At 43.8% G+C, this 22,090-nt stretch overlaps 2 protein-coding genes and 1 pseudogene across 2 annotated transcripts; 2 read left to right on the forward strand and 1 right to left on the reverse strand.

The window, feature by feature from the left end:
- Positions 1–1,360: 1,360 nt before the first annotated feature.
- LOC100603918 (olfactory receptor 51D1) lies at positions 1,361–2,333 on the forward strand. Its single transcript, XM_012503965.1, is given in 2 exon segments — positions 1,361–1,914; positions 1,916–2,333. Coding segments are annotated over 2 exon segments (972 nt in total).
- A 3,142-nt stretch (positions 2,334–5,475) lies between these two features.
- LOC100604253 (olfactory receptor 51E1) lies at positions 5,476–17,346 on the forward strand. The gene is made up of 2 exons (XM_003254808.3): positions 5,476–5,574; positions 14,347–17,346. The coding sequence occupies exon 2, from the start codon at positions 14,386–14,388 to the stop codon at positions 15,340–15,342; it is 957 nt and encodes a 318-aa protein (XP_003254856.1). The 5' UTR covers positions 5,476–5,574; positions 14,347–14,385; the 3' UTR covers positions 15,343–17,346.
- Positions 17,347–20,096: 2,750 nt separating this feature from the next.
- LOC100602325 lies at positions 20,097–21,057 on the reverse strand (annotated as a pseudogene).
- Positions 21,058–22,090: the final 1,033 nt, after the last annotated feature.

Here is a 22,090-nt window from a genome sequence, read left to right on the forward strand (position 1 = left end):
GAAGGTGAGCCTGGGACATTGTGTGATCACCAGGGAGCGTAGGTGGAGGGAGGGGTGTGCCTGTGAACACTGTGGAGTAACAGCAGCAGCACTGGCTGATTTTCTGTTCATGTCTCAGCTGCATCTGATTTCCATGACGTGCTCCTCTTGCTGAGCACAAGCTGGGACTGACTCTCACCTGGGGCTTGAGAGATCCTGATGGCAGATGCTGTTTATTGTTTGTTTGGGAGCTGGAAATGGAAATGATAGTCCCTCTTCATTCACCTCCCTGCCCCCAAGAACACCAGAACAACTTTCCCCAAGGTTCTCTGATTTAAAGCACAAATTTCCTAGGGGAAAGGGGCTTATTGTTTTTTGTTTGTTTGTTTTGTTTTGTTTTGTTTTTTGAGTTGGAGTCTCGCTCTGTCACCCAGGCTGGAATGCAGTGGGGGTGATCTCGGTTCACTGCAGCCTCTGCCGCCCAGGTTCAAACGATTCTCCTGCCTCAGCCTCCTGAGTAGCTGGGATTACAGGTGTGCTCCACCACGCCCTGCTAACTTTTGCATTTTTAATAGCGGCAGGGTTTCACCATGTTGGCCTGGCTGGCCTCGAACCCCTGACCTTGTGGTCTGCCCACCTCGGCCTCCCAAAGTGCTGGGATTACAGGCGTGAGCCACTGTGCCCGGCAGGGCTTATTGTTTTTTAAAAAGATTTCCAAAACCCTGCCCTGGCAATTCTGATTTTCTGGGCCTGGAGCAGGACCTGGAGGGATGGTGTTTTCAATTATTTTAGATGTTTCTATCAGGAAAGTTTGAGAAACGGTATTCAGGCCTAAACACAAACCTCTCTTGAAATCTCATCCCAGACTGAGCCCCTGCTCCCTATTTTAAATTAGATTATAGAAGGTCTTAAAGGCAGCTATAGACTGAGCCTCTAAATCTGAACCCAGACCCGCCCTAACCCCAGCATACATCAGAAGAGCTGGTCAATGTGGACCATTCTGAGCAATCCTACAAGTCTGCTCTGATGGGAAAAGGCTAAGAGCAGTGCCCTGGGCAGCAACATCAGCTCTGAAGATGCAGGACTGTCTTACATGTTTTATGAGTGGGTCTTCACACACTGAGATTCATGGGACAGTAATAGAATCTGCTTGTGCAGCACTGGAACCTTGGAGGGTCAGGGTAAGGCTCAAGGTGTCCAGGAAGTTGTATATAAGGAGAATCAGGGCAGAGAGATACTAGGGTTCAGAATTACTGGGGTGACTTTGTCCTGTTTGTTACTGTCACCACTCCAGTGCCTTCTCCTCGTTAGTCCTTTCTCTCCTCTGAGCCACAACTAAATGATGTTTCTACTTTTCCCTTTCCTAGACCCTGGATTTGGGATGCAGAAGCCCCAGCTCTTGGTCCCTGTCATAGCCACTTCAAATGGAACTCTGGTCCACCCAGCATACTTCCTTCTGGTGGGTATCCCTGGCCTGGGGCCTACCATACACTTTTGACTGGCTTTCCCACTGTGTTTTATGTATGCCTTGGCCACCCTGAGTAACCTGACCATTGTCCTCATCATTCATGTGGAGAGGCATCTGCATGAGCCCATGTACCTCTTCCTGGCCATGCTTTCCACCGTTGACCTAGTCCTCTCCTCTATCACCATGCCCAAGATGGCCAGTCTTTTCCTGACGGGCATCCAGGAGATCGAGTTCAACATTTGCCTGGCCAAGATGTTTCTCATCCATGCTCTGTCAGCCATGGAGTCAGCTGTCCTGCTGGCCATGGCTTTTGACTGCTTTGTGGCCATTTGCCACCCACTGCGCCATGCTTCTGTGCTGACAGGGTGTACTGTGGCCAAGATTGGACTAGCTTCCCTGACCAGGGGGTTTGTATTCTTCTTCCCACTGCCCTTCATCCTGAAACGGTTGTCCTACTGCCGAACACATAGTCACACACTCCTTCTGTCTGCACCAAGATATTGTGAAGCTGTCCTGTACTGACACCAGCGTCAATGTAGTTTATGGACACTTCATCATCCTCTCAGTCATGGGTGTGGACTCTCTCTTCATTGGCTTCTCATATATCCTCATCCTGTGGGCCGTTTTGGAGCTGTCCTCTTGCGGGGCAGCACTCAAGGCTTTCAACACCTGCATCTCCCACCTCTGTGCTGTTCTGGTCTTCTATGTACCCCTCATTGGGCTCTCGGGGGTGCATAGGCTGGGTGGTCCCACCTCCCTGCTCCATGTGGTTATGGCTAATACCTACTTGCTGCTACCACCCGTAGTCAACCCCCTTGTCTATGGAGCCAAGACCAAAGAGATCCATTCAAGGGTCCTCCGTATGTTCTCACAAGGTGGCAAGTGAGACACCTTAGTGTCTCACTTCTACTACGCTACGGAAGATGGGAATATTAGGATCCTATTGAATGCCTTGGTGATTAAAGCATCAAACCTATTGTGCTGTCTTCTTCCAGCAATTTAAGTAGATCATGTATTCTGTCTCCAGGAATGTGTCAGTACTGAACTTATGACCCTGTCTGGACATCCTGGAGAATGACTGCACTAGTCCCTCTGCCATGGTGGTCTTGCCTTCTCCTCTCTCAGCTAGAAAATACATCTAGTTTTGACATGGGGAGGCTGTAAAGATCACACCTCATGGTTCATTCCAGTCTTGAAGTATGACTTTAATGTTCTCGCCCCCATGTGCCCATGTTGGTGAATTTGCATGGACTATAAAAGTTATTGCAAAGACCCTAAAGTGGTTACCCAGCCATAATCAGGGGTTAATGAAGGTATTTGGGGAATAGTAACTGGAGAGACAGCAACAAGACAAGAGGCAGCTCACATGCAATGTGGAAGTTTCTGTATGCAGGAGGGTGTGTTGGCAGATTTCACAAATCTGCCAATTTGCATCTGTGCGGCTCTATACGACTATTTGTCCATAAGGGTGCCATGTATTCTGGTTGTGGGTGTGAAGGTGTGGGTGTGTTTATGTGGACACATGTGCTTTTCAGTGTGCATATATGTGAGAGAGAGGGTGCACACATGGAATACGTACTGGCTGTGTCCTGGTGAGTGTGGTAGCTATGTCCTGGCATGTGTGTGTTTCATGAGTCATGTCTCTGATTGTGCATTTGTATTTCTGTGGTATCTGTTAGTTGGTATATGATATGTGTCCACGTGAGAATGCTGGTGTCTGTATCTGTATGGTGGGCAGTACCTTTATGTGTATCTGGTAAGAATGCTGCCTCTATCTTTTCTTCATATTTGTAATATGTGAATGTGGTGCATGAGTGTGTGGAATGTGTAGTATTGGGATGTCTGTATCTTTCAGCGTGTTTGGGCATATGTCTACTGTGCATAATATTTGTGATGTAAAACCATTTTGTGTGGTATATGTGTTATCAGTTGTAAGTCGGTGAAATGTATGTCTGAATTCTGTGTGCGTATTGTTGGTACTGATAGTATTTTCGTGCATATGTCTGGTATATATGTTTTAAGGCAAACTTTCTTTGTGTGTTGGGTGTGTATGTGACACAAGGGTGGGAACAGCATCTGTATTTCTGAGCATTGATTGATGTGAGGTGTCTGTATGTATCTTTGAATGGAGAGGGAGATTGAAGAATTCTGGCTGTGAGCAGCAGAAATAATTTCCAAAGTTGAGTGACATGACTCTAAGATGCCCAGTTTCTCGGCCTGGGGTCAGCCTGGGTGACAGCTCAGTCTGTGGGAATGAAAGGAAACATGGTGCTTCCTTGCTCCACCTTTTCACAGGCCAGACCACCCTTCTTCATCCTGAATACAAGGATTTCAAGGGCTTTTGTTACCTCTTCCTATCTTTCCTGCCTCTGCTATCTGAGGCACTGGCCTCCCTAAACCCTGCCTTCCTGCCTCAATAGCAGGTCATGGTATCCTCACCTCTCCCTTCCCTTTTTGGCTTGTCTGCCAAACATATATAAAAAGCCTCGGTTCCCCATCTCTACTAAAAATACAACAATTAGCTGGGTGTGGTGGCGCGTGCCTGTAGTCCCGGCTAGTTGGGAGGCTGAGGCAGGAGAATCACTTGAACCCGGGAGGCAGAGGTTGCAGTGAGCCAAGATCACGCCACTGCACTCCAGCCTGGTGACAGAGCGAGACTTTGTCTCAAAAAAAAAAGCCTCGGTTGTAGGGAGTTTCTCCTAATCCCTCTGGGAAAGCAAGGGTGGAGGGGAAGCCAGTCAGTCTCCCTTCTGTTGCCCCATGGAAACTCCCTTAAGGCAGGAAGCTGAAAAAACTAGAGTTCACCTCATTATTCACCTTGTCTCATGTCTCACTGTCCTTCCACATGTCTCACTGTTACTCCATATTGGATGGAAGTAGAAGTCCCTTTGGTATTTTTTAAAGTCTTTGCCATGTCTAAGTTAATGAGGTTAATGGAGGCAGCAGAGATGGCTCCAGGGTTCTGATAGCAAGTGTCAGGCTGCATGCTCTGTAGGCACCAGAAACTCTTGTCACCAGTAATTTTGATGTGGTCTAGTTAGAATGGTCTGATTTGCCATTATCTATTTTAGCATAGCTTGATTTAGCATGTCCTGTGTTCTGAATTTAAAACTTACAGTTGTGAAACTGATCAGTAAAAAATAAGGGGAGACCAACTAAAAATCATGTTGTTCTATTTATAGATGTAGTTTTTACTTATTTCAAAATACAAGGTATTTAGTTTTACATTCAAATTGTTCTCTAACTCTCTAAAATGTTCTCTGACTATTTTTGCCGTTAAGAGAGAAACCAGATGTCACTGGTCTTACGTGGCTGGTGTTGGGGGTAGGGAGGGTTAAAGAAACCAGGTTCTCTGTCCTCAGCCAGAAGTTCAGTAATCCAAGGCCAGAGAGTGGATGGCAGAGGCACTGTCCCTGGGGACCTTGGTTATAAGTTAGCCAGACACAGGGACCAGAGCCTGGGAGACGAAGAAAAGATGTAGCCCTAGGGCTTTGGGAAAAGGAGGATGGACCCAGTGAATTCCACGCTCAGCAAGGACCTAAACAGTGTCCCCCAAAGGAGAGAAGGCAGGACAGAAAGAACACTTCAGGATGGAAACGGGCTGACACTTAACCGTGGAGTGTCTCTGCAAACTTCCTTTGCCATTCTCCTGTTTGAGTTTGATAAACCTGAGAAGAGACTTGGATAAAGACCGTCACGAAGACTACACTAATGAGTTTCTTCTAGCTTTTTTCTACTCACTTTCCCTATCTAACTTCACATTGGGAGTTGGCATGAGGATCCCAGCAGCCCATCAGGGGAGGACTCTAGAGACCCCTTTCTCCATTGCCTCTCCTCCCCATACCCCCAGGCATATCCTCCCAGGGCACAGAAGCTGAGAAGCAGTCCAGAACCACAGTGGGCTAGTGAGGGGTACCTGCTGATGTACCCTTTGGACAGCATTCTGCCCCACCCTGCAGGAAGAAGCAGAAGGAGGGAGGGGGTAAGGCAGAGAATAAATAACCCTGACCAGGGAGGTCCAAGGGAGTAGGCGGAGACAGAGAGGCTGTATTTCAGTGCAGCCTGCCAGATCTCTTCTGGAGGAAGACTGGACAAAGGGGGTCACACGTTCCTTCCATACAGTTGAGGTGAGTGCAGGAGGCCAGGGGCATCTCCAGGTGCATGGGTTACTTGCAGCTAGGGGTCTCCTGTTAGACTTGCTGAGTGCATGAGAAGCCAGGCTGTGAAGAACCAGAAGTGGGAGACGTGTAGGAAGCCCCTGACTCAAAGGACAGGCAGCCTTAGTGATCTCTATGTTTGTGTGATGAACAGAAGCATGTGGGTGTTGGAGGTAGCCCAAGGGTAGTTTTCAAGCAGTTTTTCAGTGATTAGTTTACTAGTATACCCATCTAGAGGCTGGCAGGGGCTGATGTGAATGAGGACAGATGACAGGCTGGGCTGGGGTTAGACTGGGGCTGCACTGGGGTTGGGTTGGGGTTTGGTGTGTGAACAGGTGAACGTGGTTGAAGCTCAGTCTATGACTGGGGATGAGGCTGCAGCTGGGGTGGAAGTGGGGCTCTGAGTGAGGCTGGGCTCATTCGATGCTGTACATCAGGAGTCAGGCTGTGGCTGAGACTGGGACTTAGTAATCTTCCTGGGGCTCCGATCTCAGCTTGGTCTGTGTCTAGGATCAGGATTCAGTCTTCAGCCCATTTAAAAAGTAGATTAGTGTCCACATGGCAGCACCCCTTGCCTTGTACTCTTTACCCTAGCTACACTAAGTCAGTTTCAGCTTTCCAAATAAGGTCTGTTCTTTTTCTCTCTGGCTCTTTGTATTAGCCAGGATGTATTTTTATTTTTTATTTTTTTATTTTTATTATTATTTTTTTGAGACGGAGTCTCGCTCTGTCGCCCAGGCTGGAGTGCAGTGGCGCAATCTCGGCTCACTGCAAGCTCCGCCTCCTGGGTTCACGCCATTCTCCTGCCTCAGCCTCTCCAAGTAGCTGGGACTACAGGCGCCCGCCACCACGCCCGGCTAATTTTTTTTGTATTTTTAGTAGAGACGGGGTTTCACCGTGGTCTCAATCTCCTGACCTCGTGATCCGCCCGCCTTGGCCTCCCAAAGTGCTGGGATTACAAGCGTGAGCCACCGCACCCGGCCCAGGATGTATTTTTAAAAACAAACTAGATCAGGTCTGTTGCTGAAATTCCCCCAAGTCACTCAGAATTAAACCAAAGCTCCTTGCCATACCCTGCAAGACCCTGTTACCTGATGAGGTCCTTGCCCTCCTCTCATCTCATCTTCTCAAACTCTCTTGTGCTCTTGATGCTCTGGCCACCTTGACCTTCCTTTTATTCCATGAATCCCCCAATATCATTCTTGCTGGGGGACCCTTTTCTCTTGCTGTCTCCCACGGTTGGAATGCACTTTCCCTGGATCTTAGAATGGCTAGTGTTTTCTCATCACATGTCACATCCTTAAGAGAGGCTTTTACTGACCCCTGTTTCCAGTATGAGTGTCCTGCACCCATCTTCCTCTGTCCTATCACTGTCTTTCGTGCCCTTATCTTCATCTGAAATTTTATTTGTTTACTTCTCATTATTGGCCTCATGTTATATGAGCTCCATAAAAGCCGTCATCTTGTCTGATTTATCTACTGTTTCATCTCCAGTTTTTGACACTCAATATGTTTTTCTTTTCTAACCGAATGCTACTGTGCCCCGCCCCATTAACTGCCTGTGCCGCTGCCCCATTACCTGCCTGCAGCAGGTCCCGCTGCCATGGCTTAAATGTCACCTCCTCAGGGAAGCCCTTGGAGCCTAAAAAGCTTGCTGAGCTATTGTTGTCTTTGCTTCTGAGGCCCTTTTGCTTACCCTTGTCCCAGAATTTATCATAATGTGCTGTGATGGCTGCATATTCGTCTCAATTTCTCCCCATCCTTGGAAGGCTGGAACGATATCTCTGGTACTTAGCGGAGTCTGGCACAGAAGTCCATCAATGATTGTTGAAAAAATGAGTACACTGATCAAAATCCCACTTTGGGCATTTCCTTTGCCTTACATTTGCTTGCAGCTAGAGTAGCTCTAAAGGGAACTGGTAACTAGGCGCAGCTTTGCAGATCTTTAGAACACTTGTCTGGTCCTACTCAGGAGGTGGAGGAGCAGAGACCTGAACTCTAGGAACTCTGCCTAGGGGTGATTTTAGGTGGTCAGGCTGACTTGAGTGAGCAGGGTGGGGTGAGGGCTCACTTTGCTTTTTGGGAGTGAGAAATTGCTCTCTCTCATCTTTCCATTTTCATCTTGGCCATTTTAAGAAGAGTAGCCAACACCTTGCAAGGGTTCATCTGCTTTATTAAATACAAGCAAGGTGTGGGGCACAGTGGATGCAGATAATTTGAATGGAAGTAATTCTGGGGCTACTACCCTCACTAAGTTTTAGGGAAGGGACTCTATTTAAGAATCAACTGACAAGCTCATCCAGTCCTTGCCAGCCACAGCATTGCCCCTGAGGTCTGCCTTCCCTCTCTGTGCCTGGGAAGAGGAGCCAGAGGCTCCCAGGTATGTCTGGGCTTCTCCCCAAGGACATTCTTTTCTAAATATTCCCAGAGGCCGACAGCAGCGCCAGAGGCCCCCACTCCATTGCTCTGGGCATGAAACATTCTGTGTGTTTAGCCCAGATAATGACAGTGACAATGAATCTCCTCCTCGTTCTCCTTCCACACTGAACCTAAGTGGGGAGAGCTGGTCATGTGTCCTGAGTCCAAGAGGGGCCCCTGGACTCATGGGTCCTCAGTGTTGGATTCCTGAGAGATTAATATTGAAATAGTGCTTACAAAGCAAAGTCCCTTCTTAAGGAGATGGAGAGGAGTAGGGCAGTAGCTTGGCATATTATAAAGCAATGGATTTAGCATTAAGGGCTCTAACTAACCCTCAACATCCTTATCTGTCAAATGGGATTAATGATATCTGCTTGACAGGTGGATGAGAGGCTCTAATTAGATAATAAGGAAATACTTGGTAGAGGACAAGCCTTTTAATCTCCATTGTGGGGCCTATCCATGCCACAGCCTTTGGAGTTAGGGCTGAAAGAGGAGGCGAGTGCCCCAAGTTCCAGTGCAGAAGAGTCTTCTTTGCAGCCCTCTTGGTTTCCCTTCTAAGAGTATACCCAGGGCAGCTGTGCTACTTACCAAGCCCTTCTTATACCTTGCCCTTTGGGTGGATTTTATTAGCTTTCAGAAGGTGCAGCAAAATTAAAGGCAGCCCAGAATGAGGGAAACTGTATAGGCCTTGGTATGAGACTATCTAGGTTAAGTTTCTGCATTGCCAGTCACCTGTTAAACTTTGGTTATGTTATTTAACGTCTTCGAGCCTCAGTTTTCTCACCCATAATATAGAAAGGATCCACAGTACTCACCCATAATATAGAGAGGATCTATGGTGCAGCGAGAAGGATGTTGATGACTTTGGCCCCTTTGCTTGAAGTTCTAGGTTAAATCTGGTTTCTCTGCCTTAAACTTTCCCTTCCCAGCAGATTGAATTAAACACCCTCACCTTCTGCAGAGCTGTTCCCAGATTAGAGATAATATTTATACAGATGGCACTGTATAGTTTCTGTCATTTTGTAGGTGCTCAATAATCTATGTTCATATTATAAAAACAACAAAATCAGGGTTAAAGATGACCTCATTGTTCTCCTGGGTCAGAAGAGATAGGGCTAATAGGCTAATGGTACACCTTTGGAGTACCATCTCACTGAGTTCTAATTACTAACAGCTGCTCAAGCTAGAAGGCCATCTGGAAGTCATCTGGTCCCTCTGCCTGTCTCGTGGAGGGACTGTGGAACATTGGGACGCTTCAGGGCTGGCCAGTCTGAAGGGTGGCACTTGGGCCCTCTGGCTGGCTCCCTCTCCATCCCTTCATTTCTCTCCTGCTGTCTGGTCTATCTCTCTGACTGCTTTTTCACGGGTCTATGAGAAGGAGTTCTAGGGCAGACTGTGAGGATGGGCTGGTGAGTGGGGCTGGGCTGGCATTAGGAGACAGAGTTCTGAAGCCCCGGGAGAAGGAAGGAAGAGGACTGAAGGCCTCCACGTGGATTTCCAGTCTTTACAGCTGGGAGCTCCTGTTCCCCTATTCCTGAGAAAAGGCTAAGATGTCCTTCATAGTTCCTGAAGAAACATTCCTGGAACTTGCTAAGATAGTTCAACTTATTCACAGAAAATCTCAGCACAGGGCTGTTCCTTGGGGATTAGAGCAGTGTGTGGGCTTTCTAAAAAAAAAAAGAAAAATGCTTTGTTAGTTTATTTCTTCTTGATTGTGCCTTATTTTCAAAATAATTTAGTTCTAACTTCCTCCACAGCTCAAAACCATCTCATTGAGTTTTAATTACTAACAGCTGCTCAAGCTGGACGGCCATCTGGAAGTCATCTGGTCCCTCTGCCTGTCTCGTGGAGGGACTGTTGAACATCGGGATGCTTCAGGGCTGGCCAGTCTGAACGGTAGCACTTGAGCTCTCTGGCTGGCTCCTTCTCCATCCGTTCATTTCTCTCCTGTTGTAGTCTTCTGGGGTCCAGGCTGATATTTTAGCCCCAGCGATAGCCGCCCATTTTATACTGCCTAGGCACCGCCCTCCCAGGCCAGCTGAATCTTCCTTTTGTTGATTTCTGGTATCTTTGTATCAGTGCCCAGTCTTGCTATTGTGAGAAATTGACTGCTAGTAAATATGTGTGTGTGTATGAGTGTGTACATAGAGGCCGAGTGGTGATTAAGGTGACAAACTTGGGGAATTGAAAAGTATATGAAATTTCGTGCATTTTCAGAGACCTTGTTGCCCATTTTTGTGGAAAACAATGCACTATGTGTACTCCGATTTGGTTTTTACAATTCCTTTAGACGTGCCTTATCTCATACAATTTCACAGCAGCACTTTGCAGTTATTATTATTCACTGCATTTATTTAGCACCAAGACTTGTGTTCTAAGCCCCAGGATTCTGCTTACCATATCACTCTACCTTCAGAGGCAATAGTGTTGCATGTGCCCAGCCAGAGTTCTTTCCCAGTGTGTTTCCTAAGACAGCACATTTTTTAAATCCTGAGTATCAACCTGCTCTGCCATATCTGTTCATGTAAAACTGATGGATAGCATGGATATCTGACCTTCTGCAGTACCAGAACCTTCTTGCCAGTGTTTCCAGGTGAGGGATCTTAGGTCTATCCTGCTCTTAGGCACAAATTGTGGTGCATGTCCACTTTGCATTTATTAGGACCAAGACCTTGCAGCTGCTCTGTTTTTTTTAATATATATTTCTCTGGCCCTCTGGCTCCTTGGGTAAGAAAGGACTTTTCTGTTTGACCCTAAAGATTGTTTTTACAAAATTAAAATTGCACTGACCTTCCAAACATTATCTCATCCTTCTCAAAATTCTCTCTAGTACAGATAACAGGCAGTCTTAACTATGCCCTTGGCTGTGTTACCCTCATGAGATGTATACTAAGAAACTCTCCTGTTGATAAAACTCATTTTCATCTTCCAAAAACATTAACTAAACAATTAATAAATATAATAAGGTTCCTGGTGTTCAGGAGCTCATAATTCAAGGGAAAATATAGCATTAATTATAGTTACTATTATCAAGAGGGTAAATACTTTAAAAAGACCTAAATAGTGTTCTCTCTGAGCACAGAACAGTAAACATTTAATTATGCCTAGGTAAAAGAGGCTTAGGAAAAGTAGTATAGGAGAGAGACAGTAAGCCAGGATGTGAACAATGAGTGCGGGAAGTCAAGGAGGAAGATTTGGGAGGAACAGTTTTTCTTGACAAGGGGATGAGAAGTAAAAAAAGACAGACACAGAGTCATGGGAATCAAGGCTATATTTGTGAAATAGCATGAACTCCAATGTGGCTAGATCATAGGGATCATGGTGAGGAGTGGTGAGGGAGGAACCCAGGCCCGGGTGATGAAAGACAGACCTTTAGCCACGTCATAAGAAGTTTAGTCTTTATTCTAGAACCAATATGGAGTTTCAAGGGTATTTTTACAAATAATAGGGAGCGAGCTGGTTTCATCTGGTTAGATTGTTGGGACTTTGTGGATGAGGAAGGTTACCCTAGAGACGTGGCAGTCAGGATCAGAGAACCTGGCTTGTGTGATGATTCAGGCCACCATAACAGAAAAAAAGAAACGCTGGAGGAAAATGGTTAACAGCAACAGATATTATTTTTTGCATACTTACTACGTGTGAAGTATTGTGTTAAGTGCTTTACATTTATCATCTCATTTAATCTTCACATTGACCCCCTATTAGCCAGGGACTCTTATAATCATTTTAATGATAAGGATGCTGAGGCTTAGAAAGGTTAAATGATTTACCCCAGATCACACAGGTCTAGAGGTTTTAGACTGGGTTTAGAATGATTGATGCATTGATTTCAAGGATCATGGTTTCAATGGCTATATAATACTGCCTCTGAAAGAGTTTGTTTTTTGAACATGGAGAGTTTGATGTGCTTGAAAGACGATCAGGTGAACCCTTTTAGTAAGTCTTCAGAATTATGAACCTGGATTACAAAAGAGAATTCAGGGTTCATTAAATAGGTTTGGGGATCAATTGTTTATACAACAAAAATGGATTTACTGAAGGGGATGAGATGGCTCAGGAAGAGAATATAGAACAGGAAGAGCACTGAAGATATAATTTTGGAGAGAAGAGTGAAGATCCAGAAATGAAACCAATAATTGGTGATTAGAGAGAGCCGAGGAACAGCAGGAAGGAGAGGGAGAAGCTCTAAGAAGCAGGAAACTGCTCCTGGTGCCACATGCTGCAGAGAAGCTGCAGCAACGAGAAGGGATGTTGATGACTTTGGCCCTTTGCCTGAAGTTCTAGGTTAAATATGGTTTCTCTGCCTTAAACCTTCCCTTCCCAGCAGATTGAATTAAACTCTCACCCTCTGTTCTACTATTCATGCTCCCATTGTTTTCCCACTAATTTCTGTCTGGTCTGAGGAAACCTCTGGGTGACTGCTTGATGCTGGTACAAAGATTTGTGACACAACCTGAGCCCACGGGACCTCTGCTGATGCTGGCCATGAACTCTGACTTACACTCAGCCGCTTTCTGGTAACCCATGCAGAAACCCCTACCCCAGCTCTCAAACAGTCCAGGGCCAAATCTATGTAAAAACTACAATAAACATGATCTAATAAATATAGGTTGAGTCTCCCTAATCCAAACATCCAAAATCTGAAATGCTCCAAAATCTGAAACTTTTGGAGCACCAACATGATGCTCAAAGAGAATGCTCACTGGAGCATTTCAAATTTTGGATTTTTGCATTAGGGATGCTGAGCCGGGTATGTATAATGCAAATATTCCAAAATAAAAAAAAAATCCCAAAATAAAAAAAATGTGGTTTCAAGCATTTCAGATAAGGGCTACTCTATAGTAGGAACACATGAATATTTGTAGATGGAGGAAAGAAAGGGAGGGAGGGAGGGAATCAGTTCACTCTTAACAGAGACATAAGATCTGAGATGACCCAAGTCTGACATTTTCCACCTCAGTAATATCAAATCATTTTTATAGTCAGATTCAGTTCATTTGCAGACTGAATTCTGCTATAGGATTGATTACGCCTCCAGTGCTTCTAATGCCATCACCCCTCAGGGTTAGTATTCTAGTTGTATCAATCTCACTTTCTTAGATTGGGCGGGTCTCCTAGAAGCAGAATCTGAGGTGGGGGTTCTTGTCCAAATGACATATTGAGGGAGTACATGGCCATGAGAAGAAGAAGGAGGGAATCCTGGTAGGGCAGGGGAAGAAAGCTAAGCAGGGCTGTGGTCTCAGCTGGAGACAAGCCTCAGGCTGGTTCCTTGGGAAGCTCTGAAGTACAAATTGCATCAAAGTGTTTGTTGCACCCAGAGGCAATGGGGCTTGCCTTTGGTACCCCTTATGTCAGGCAGCCACTGGCCTCTAGATGTGCATCATGAGGGCACAGTGTAACCCTCCTGAGTGAGGCGCCTCCTATTTGACCAAGGACAATCCTCTGGAAAGAAGGGGAGCTGTGAGCCCTTAGAACTCAATGCTCAGTGCAGATGGGAGATGGTTACATTGGCTTTATGAATGGGGTCTGGCTGGGACACCAATGGTATCCACTATAGCCATCATTCTTTATTTGAAATAAACTGAGTAGTCTGAACAAGTGTAAAGCTTTGGGTGGTCATTTGGACAAGAAGGTAACGTAGAGTTAGAGTTCAGGATTAATTTAGTGTCAGTTTTTTATTGGATTACGGTTTATCATAATAAAATAGAATATGAATTGTGATTTGAATATCATCAATTCGATCTTTAAGATTGAAATGGTTATTAAAAGGTCAAATATTAAGTTATGTTAAAGTTACGGTTAAATCTAGAATTGGGGAGCTCATTAGATTAATGATGGGGTTAGGTTTCAGTATTAATCTGTTACTACTAGTGTTGTTACACTTGGACTGGAATTTTTTCTTAAAGATAGTCTAATGATACGCTTAGAATTGCAGTTACTATTAAGCATAAGGAAGCATAAAGGTAAGCTAGGATAGAGGAAATGGTGAGATATTTTTATCACCTAAGATTCTTTTATATTCAGCCAGTAGCCTTTCTTTGGAGAAATAAATGATTTGGAATATGCTTAAAATTTTTGTCTTAGTCTTTCACTTGCTGTCAGGATTAACAATACAGATGGGGTTAGTAAGTAGGACTGGATGAACTTGTGTCTGGTTCTTGAATTATGTTAGATTATGTGAGGTTGCATTTAGAATATGATTAGAATTTGCATAAGAAATGGAATTAGAGTTTGAGTTAGAGAACAGGATGTCAGGACAGAGTGAGGTGTTAGGCATTGGGATTCTTATGTATCTGACAATGGCTTATCTTTGCATTCCAGCCTCTACCTGCCTGGTGCTGGTCACAGTTCAGCTTCTTCATGATGGTGGATCCCAATGGCAATGAATCCAGTGCTACATACTTCATCCTAATAGGCCTCCCTGGTTTGGAAGAGGCTCAGTTCTGGTTGGCTTTCCCATTGTGCTCCCTCTACCTTATTGCTGTGCTAGGTAACTTGACAATCATCTACATTGTGCGGACTGAGCACAGCCTGCATGAGCCCATGTATATATTTCTTTGCATGCTTTCAGGCATTGACATCCTCATCTCCACCTCATCCATGCCCAAAATGCTGGCCATCTTCTGGTTCAATTCCACTACGATCCAGTTTGATGCTTGTCTGCTACAGATGTTTGCCATCCACTCCTTATCTGGCATGGAATCCACAGTGCTGCTGGCCATGGCCTTTGACCGCTATGTGGCCATCTGTCACCCACTGCGCCATGCCACAGTGCTTACATTGCCTCGTGTCACCAAAATTGGTGTGGCTGCTGTGGTGCGGGGGGCTGCACTGATGGCACCCCTTCCTGTCTTCATCAAGCAGCTGCCCTTCTGCCGCTCCAATATCCTTTCCCATTCCTACTGCCTACACCAAGATGTCATGAAGCTGGCCTGTGATGATATCCGGGTCAATGTTGTCTATGGCCTTATTGTCATCATCTCTGCCATTGGCCTGGACTCACTTCTCATCTCCTTCTCATATCTGCTTATTCTTAAGACTGTGTTGGGCTTGACACGTGAAGCCCAGGCCAAGGCATTTGGCACTTGTGTCTCTCATGTGTGTGCTGTGTTCATATTCTATGTACCTTTCATTGGATTGTCTATGGTACATCGCTTTAGCAAGCGGCATGACTCTCTCCTGCCCATCATCTTGGCCAATATCTATCTGCTGGTTCCTCCTGTGCTCAACCCAATTGTCTATGGAGTGAAGACAAAGGGGATTCGACAGCGCATCCTTCAACTTTTCCATGTGGCCACACATGCTTCAGAGCCCTAGGTGTCATTGATCAAACTTCTTTTCCATTCAGAGTCCTCTGATTCAGATTTTAATGTCAACATTTTGGAAGACAGTATTCAGAAAAAAAATTTCCTTAATAGTACAACTCAGATCCTTCAAATATGAAACTGGTTGGGGAATCTCCATTTTTTCAATATTATTTTCTTCTTTGTTTTCTTGCTACATATAATTATTAATACCCTGACTAGGTTGCGGTTGGAGGGTTATTACTTTTCATTTTACCATGCAGTCCAAATCTAAACTGCTTCTACTGATGGTTTACAGCATTCTGAGATAAGAATGGTACATCTAGAGAACATTTGCCAAAGGCCTAAGCATGGCAAAAGAAAAATAAACACAGAATATAATAAAATGAGATAATCTAGCTTAAAACTATAACTTCCTCTTCAGAACTCCCAACTGCATTGGATCTCAGAAAAAGACTGTCTTCAAAATGACTTCTACAGAGAAGAAATAATTTTTCCTCTGGACACTAGCACTTAAGGGGAAGATTGGAAGTAAAGCCTTGAAAAAAGTACATTTACCTACGTTAAAGAAAGTTGACACACTCTGTTCTGAGAGTTTTCACAGCGTATGGACACTGTTTTTCCTATTTAATTTTCTTATCAACCCTTTACTTAGGCAAATGTATTATTAATACCCTCATTGTAGCCATGGGAAAATTGATGTTCAGTGGGGATCAGTGAATTAAATGGGGTCATACAAGTATAAAAATTTAAAAAAAAAAGACTTCATGCCCAATCTCATATGATGTGGAAGAACTGTTAGAGAGACCAACAGGATAGTGGGTTAGAGATTTCCAGAGTCTTACGTTTTCCAGAGGAGGTATTTAATTTCTTCTCACTCATCCAGTGTTGTATTTAGGAATTTCCTGGCAACAGAACTCGTGGCTTTAATCCTACTAGCTATTGCTTATTGTCCTGGTCCAATTGCCAATTACCTGTGTCTTGGAAGGAGAAGTGATTTCTAGGTTCACCATTATGGAAGATTCTTATTCGGAAAGTCTGGCATAGGGCTTATAGCAAGTTATTTATTTTTAAAAGTTCCATAGGTGATTCTGATAGGCAGCGAGGTTAGGGAGCCACCAGTTATGATGGGAATGATGGAATGGCAGATGTTGAAGATAACATTGGCCTTTTGAATGTGACTCGTAGCTGGAAAGTGAGGGAATCTTCAGGACCATGCTTTATTTGGGGCTTTGTGTAGTATGGAATAGGGACTTTGAGACCAGGAAAGCGATCTGACTTAGGCATGGGAATCAGGCATTTTTGCTTCTGAGGGGCTATTACCAAGGGTTAATAGGTTTCATCTTCAACAGGATATGACAACAGTCTTAACCAAGAAACTCAAATTACAAGTACTAAAACATGTGATCATATATGTGGTAAGATTCATTTTATTTTTCAATCCTCAGGTTCACTGATATGGATTCCTATAACACGCTTTCATCCCCTTTTGTAATGGATATCATGTTTGGAAATGCCTATTTAATACTTGTATTTGCTGCCGGACTGTAAGCCCATGAGGGCACTGTTTATTATTGAATGTCATCTCTGTTCATCATTGACTGCTCTTTGCTCATCATTGAATCCCCCAGCAAAGTGCCCAGAACATAATAGTGCTTATGCTTGATACCGGTTATTTTTCACCAAACCTGATTCCTTCCGTCCTGAACACATAGCTAGGCAATTTTCCAGCCTTCTTTGAGTTGAGTATTATTAAATTCTAGCCATTACTTCCAATGTGATTGGAAGTGACATGTGCCACTTCTATACCTGGCTCATAAAACCCTCCCATGTGCAGCCTTTCATGTTGACATTAAATGTGACTTGGAAAGCTATGTGTTACACAGAATAAATCACCAGAAGCCTGGATTCCTAAAAAGACTGTGCAGAGCCAAACCTCTGTCATTTGCAACTCCCACTTGTATTTGTACCAGGCAGTTGGATAAGTGAAAAATAAAGTACTATTGTGTCAAGTCTCTGAAAATGATTTTGTTGTTCTTAAAGCATTCTAGCCTTGTAAATAAAACACTAATTTCATAGTTGTTGAATAAATAGATTGAAAACTAAAGGAAATAATAACTGAAAACTGAAGGGCTCAGAAAAGTCTGCTCTTCATCCTTTATGCTTACATAAGAGATATATTTATACCTACATAAGAGGTACAAATTTATCAAAGAAGGAACTATTTCCTTACGCTAGCATAATTATCACGAAGTCCTTATTAATCATTATGACATCAAGCTGTGTCTCATATAGGTTTCTATTAGTTTGCTTTGGATCACTTCCATCCCAACTTCTTAGGAAATTTACATTATTGTCTCTTCTCCCTCATGGATATTCAACCTCACTCTCTCAAATGAATCATTCCTAGCATTTATCATGTTCAAGTCCCTTTCCATATTAAAAGCAACAATGACAACAACTAGTATAAATCTGTCTAAATTCATATTGCTTCTATCTCTTTCCGTTAACAGCCAAATTTCTTAGAGAAGTTATCTATAACTTACCTTCACGTACACATCTCTCATATAACTCTTCCATTATTCCAGTTTAGTTTTGGCCTTGGTCAAACTACCAAAGAACTTTTACTATACATCATCAGGAACCTCTGTGTGTCTGAGGTTTAGTTTTTATCTTCCCTGATTTCTCAACAACATTTAACACCGTTGACCACTCTCTTTCTTGATACATTTTCTTCCTTTGCCCTTTGTGGCATCACACTCATGGTTTTCTTCTTATATCTCTGCATACTTCTTAGTTTCTTTCCACATACATTCTACTCTGCCTGGTGAGAGAATATGGTGTAAAAGGATCTCTAATCAGGCCTCTAATTCCTACACAATTAATACTTGTATTTGCTGCTGGTCTATAAAATTTGAGTTAATGGCCTCTAATTCCTACGCACTCATACACACACACACACACACACACACACCACTCACTTTACCATTTGTATATCAGTGACATAATTTGTATCTTTAGACTAGACTATTGGGCTAGTGTAGAGCTCTAGGTGTATAGGTCCAATGGCCTGTGTAACCCAGCCATTTGGATGCTTCAAGCTCAAAGTGTCCAAAAATCAAACTAATGATATTCTTTATGCAATTATATTCATAATTCATGTTTCATATATATCAGTTAATCTCACCACCACTTATTCTGATGTGCAAGCCTCAAACCTAGGAGTGAAACTTAGCCTTTTCTTTTTCTTCTCTTAACCTTCATATTTAATTCCAAATAAAGTTATATAATTTCTACTGCTTTTATAACTTTGATCCCATGTTTCTCTTTATTTGTACCACTACTCCCCTAGTCCAAGCCACAATAAATGCATCTGGGCTATAGCGATAGCCTTATAAGTGGTAAATTTGAATGCATTATAGCTTTAATTCAATCTATTCTCTGCAACACAGTGTAAAACCATCTTTCCAAAGACAAATGTGCTCATGTCAAAACCACTCTCTCCTCTGCTTAAAATACTCATTTTGGTTGAGCCCATTTCTATTTTCAGTCTTCTCTTCAACCACGGGCTCCTTGCTCACTGACTTCCAGTCCCACTGCCTTTTGTTTCATTCCTTGGTTTCACCATAATTCCTCCTTCTACAAGCTCTTTGGAGACATGGTTTTTTATGCCTAATACTCCTTCCCCTAAACATTCTTTCCCAGTTATTATTATTATTATTTTTAACATTCAGACCTCCCCTTAATTATCATTTCTTGAGAAAAGTCATTCCTTACACCTTAGGGCAGGTCAGATACCCTTATTGTATACTTTTGTAGAACCATCTATTCTTTTTTATTTGTTTGTTTGTTTGTTTGAGATGCAGTCTCACTCTGTCGCCCAGGCTGGAGTGCAATGGCGTGATCTCGGCTCATTGCAACCTCCGCCTCCTGGATTCAAGCAATTCTCCTGCCTCTGGCTCCCCAGTAACAGGGATTACAGGCGCCTGCCACCACGCCCGGCTAATTTTTTCTATTTTTAGTAGAGACAGGGTTTCACCATGTTCTCCAGGCTAGTCTTGAACTCCTGAGCTCACGTGATCCATCCGCCTCGGTTTCCCAAAATGCTGGGATTACAGGTGTGAGCCACCGCACGTGGCCAGAACCATCTATTCTTAATTCACTTATTTAGTCATTTTCATAGGCAGAATTCTAAATTGGCCCTGCAGAAATGTCCTGCTCTGGTTCCCAGAACCTTTGAATATTATGAGATTTTCAAAACATGGAGTCTTTTTTTCATGTTGCTCTTTTTTTTTCTAGATTTTTCTCTTCCTTATTTAATTCCTACTTAGCCTAGAAAAATTCTAATTTTTTCAAGGTGAAATAAAAATTATTGTCTTCTTTGTGGAAGCTTGCCACACCTTCCCAGGAATGTTCTGTCAATGACCAATTTGTAGTCTCTAGCAATCTTTTGAGAGGAACGTTATTATGGCACTTATTGGTTTATAGTCTGGCTGTGTCTTTACTTGCCTTTATCCTGGCACAAGGTTGTGAGCTTTCAGAGACAAAGGAACACGTTTCATTTATTTCTCAGTCTTTCATCCTCATCACTACTTTCTTACAAAGTAAATGCTGAACATAAATTTGTAACATAAATAAGCCTGATGGGCTTCCCACTGTCTTAGCACAGATTAGGGATTTTCAGTGCTAGCTGGGTCTAACAGGTTTCTGTAAGGCTATAGCAGTCTCTTTAATGTTACCTAGGCCCTATAATATTTTGTAATTTCATCAGCCTTGGCTTCTCCCCATCAGCATCCTGAGCATGGCCTCCCTGATGGGCTTGGACTTCATACTGTAAATGATGGGGTGGAGGACAGGAGGCATCACCAGGTACACATAGGTAACAAGAGCATGTACAATGTGGGGCAGGTGCCTCCCAAAATGGTGGATCATGGACATGGTGATACCCGGAATAAAGAAGACAAAGACAGCCAGAATGTGGGAAACACAGGTGTTGAGGGCCCAGATGCGCTCCCTGGGAGCGGCCAGACCCATGACTGTGCGCAGGATGAAGGTATAGGACAGGATGATGAGCAGCGAGTCTACGCCCCCTATAGATACAACCACATAGAGCCCATAGCATATATTGATCATGATGTCAGCGCTGGCCCACCTCATTACATCAGGGTGGGAGCAGAATGAGTGGGATAGGATGTTACCACCAGGGCAGAAATTTAGACGCTTAACCAGAAATGGCACAGGAAGAGGCACAAGGTAACTTGAGCCACGATGGCCAGCCCAATCCTGATGATGACATTATTTGTGAGGACAGCTGCATAGTGCAGGGGGTGGAGATGGCCACAAAGTGGTCAAAGGACATGGCCAGGAGCACTGAGGACTCTGCCACAGAGAAGGAGTGCAGGAAGAACATCTGGACCAGGCAGGCGTTGAAGCCAATGAGCCAATAATCAAACCAGAGCACAGCCAAGGTGGTGGGCAGTGTGGACAAGGTGAGGTCCGCTTCGGGGAGTGCCAGCATGGACAGGAAGTAGCACATGGGCTGGTGCAGGCTGGGGGTCCTCTTCACAGCCAGGAGGATCAGGCAGTTCCCAGTGAGGGCCACAGTGTACATGGAGGAGAAGGGGATGGCAAGCCAGCCATGAATGGCCTCCAGCCCTGGGATGCCAGTCATGAGAAAAGCAGGTGGTTGGAAGAAGGAGATGTTGACATAGGACTGGGAAGGGAGCATCCTAGGAGGCAGCCAAAGGCTCTGGAGGGATGTGAGCTCTTCAATCTGAGCAGATAGGAGGTCATTGACAGGACACCTGTCAGTAGAAAGACATTTATTTATGCTGTGTAGGCTTTTTCATTAATTGTTTTCCATTGTTCTTAGCCCTTGGTCTGTTATTATTAACTGTTCCAGGAATGTGCAGACATTAACTAATACGCCTCAAATGAAATTCAAGTCTTAAGGGATAGTGTAACTCTTTCCTAGTTAGCAAAACATGAATGATAATGGTAGATGTAGAATTTGTTTTTTTCCTCATGTTTATTTATTTCTTTAAATTGACATAAAAATGTATGTATTTATCCTGCACAACATGAAGTTTTCCAGTATATGTACACTGTGGAATGGTGAAATCTAGCTATTTAACACAAGCATTACCTCATACATTTATGATTTTTGTGGGGAAGATCAGTTAAAATTCACTCTGTTTGCATTTTCTTTCCCACCCTCCCTCCCTGCCTCTCCTTCCTCTCCTTCCTCTCTTCCTCTTTCTTTCTCTCTTTCTCTTTCTCCCTCTCTCTCTTTCTCTCTTTCTCTTTTCTTTTCTTTTCTTTCTTCTTTTTTGAGATAGGGTCTTGCTTTGTTGCTCAGGCTAGAGTGCAGTGCCAAGATCATAGCTCACTGCAGCCTCAAACTCCTGGAGTCAAGCGATCCTCCTGCCTCAGACTCCTAAGTAGGTGGGACTACAGGTCTGTGCCACCATGCCTAGCTAATTATTTATTTTTTAAATTTTTGTAGAGACAGGGTATCACAGTGTTGTCCAGTCTGGTCTTGAACTCCTGGGATTAAGCAATTCTCCCACCCCGGCCTCCGAAAGTGCTCGCATTATAGGTATGAGCCACCATACCTGGCCGTAGCATTTTCAAGAATAAAAGATGATATATTGTATTATAGAATTTAGTTGCTGTTAACTATAAAATTTATACTGCTTTCACTTTAACATACAGTGTCTTCACTAAATGAGTTTGCTAATTTTATTTAAGATGTAAAACAC

This window comes from Nomascus leucogenys, chromosome 15 (genome assembly GCF_006542625.1).
Source record: "Nomascus leucogenys isolate Asia chromosome 15, Asia_NLE_v1, whole genome shotgun sequence".
Classification (NCBI taxonomy): Eukaryota; Metazoa; Chordata; class Mammalia; order Primates; family Hylobatidae; genus Nomascus; species Nomascus leucogenys.

Coding starts and splice junctions, on each gene's coding strand:
- LOC100604253 (XM_003254808.3), top strand. CDS start 14,386: ATGATGGTGGATCCCAATGGCAATGAATCCAGTGCTACATACTTCATC.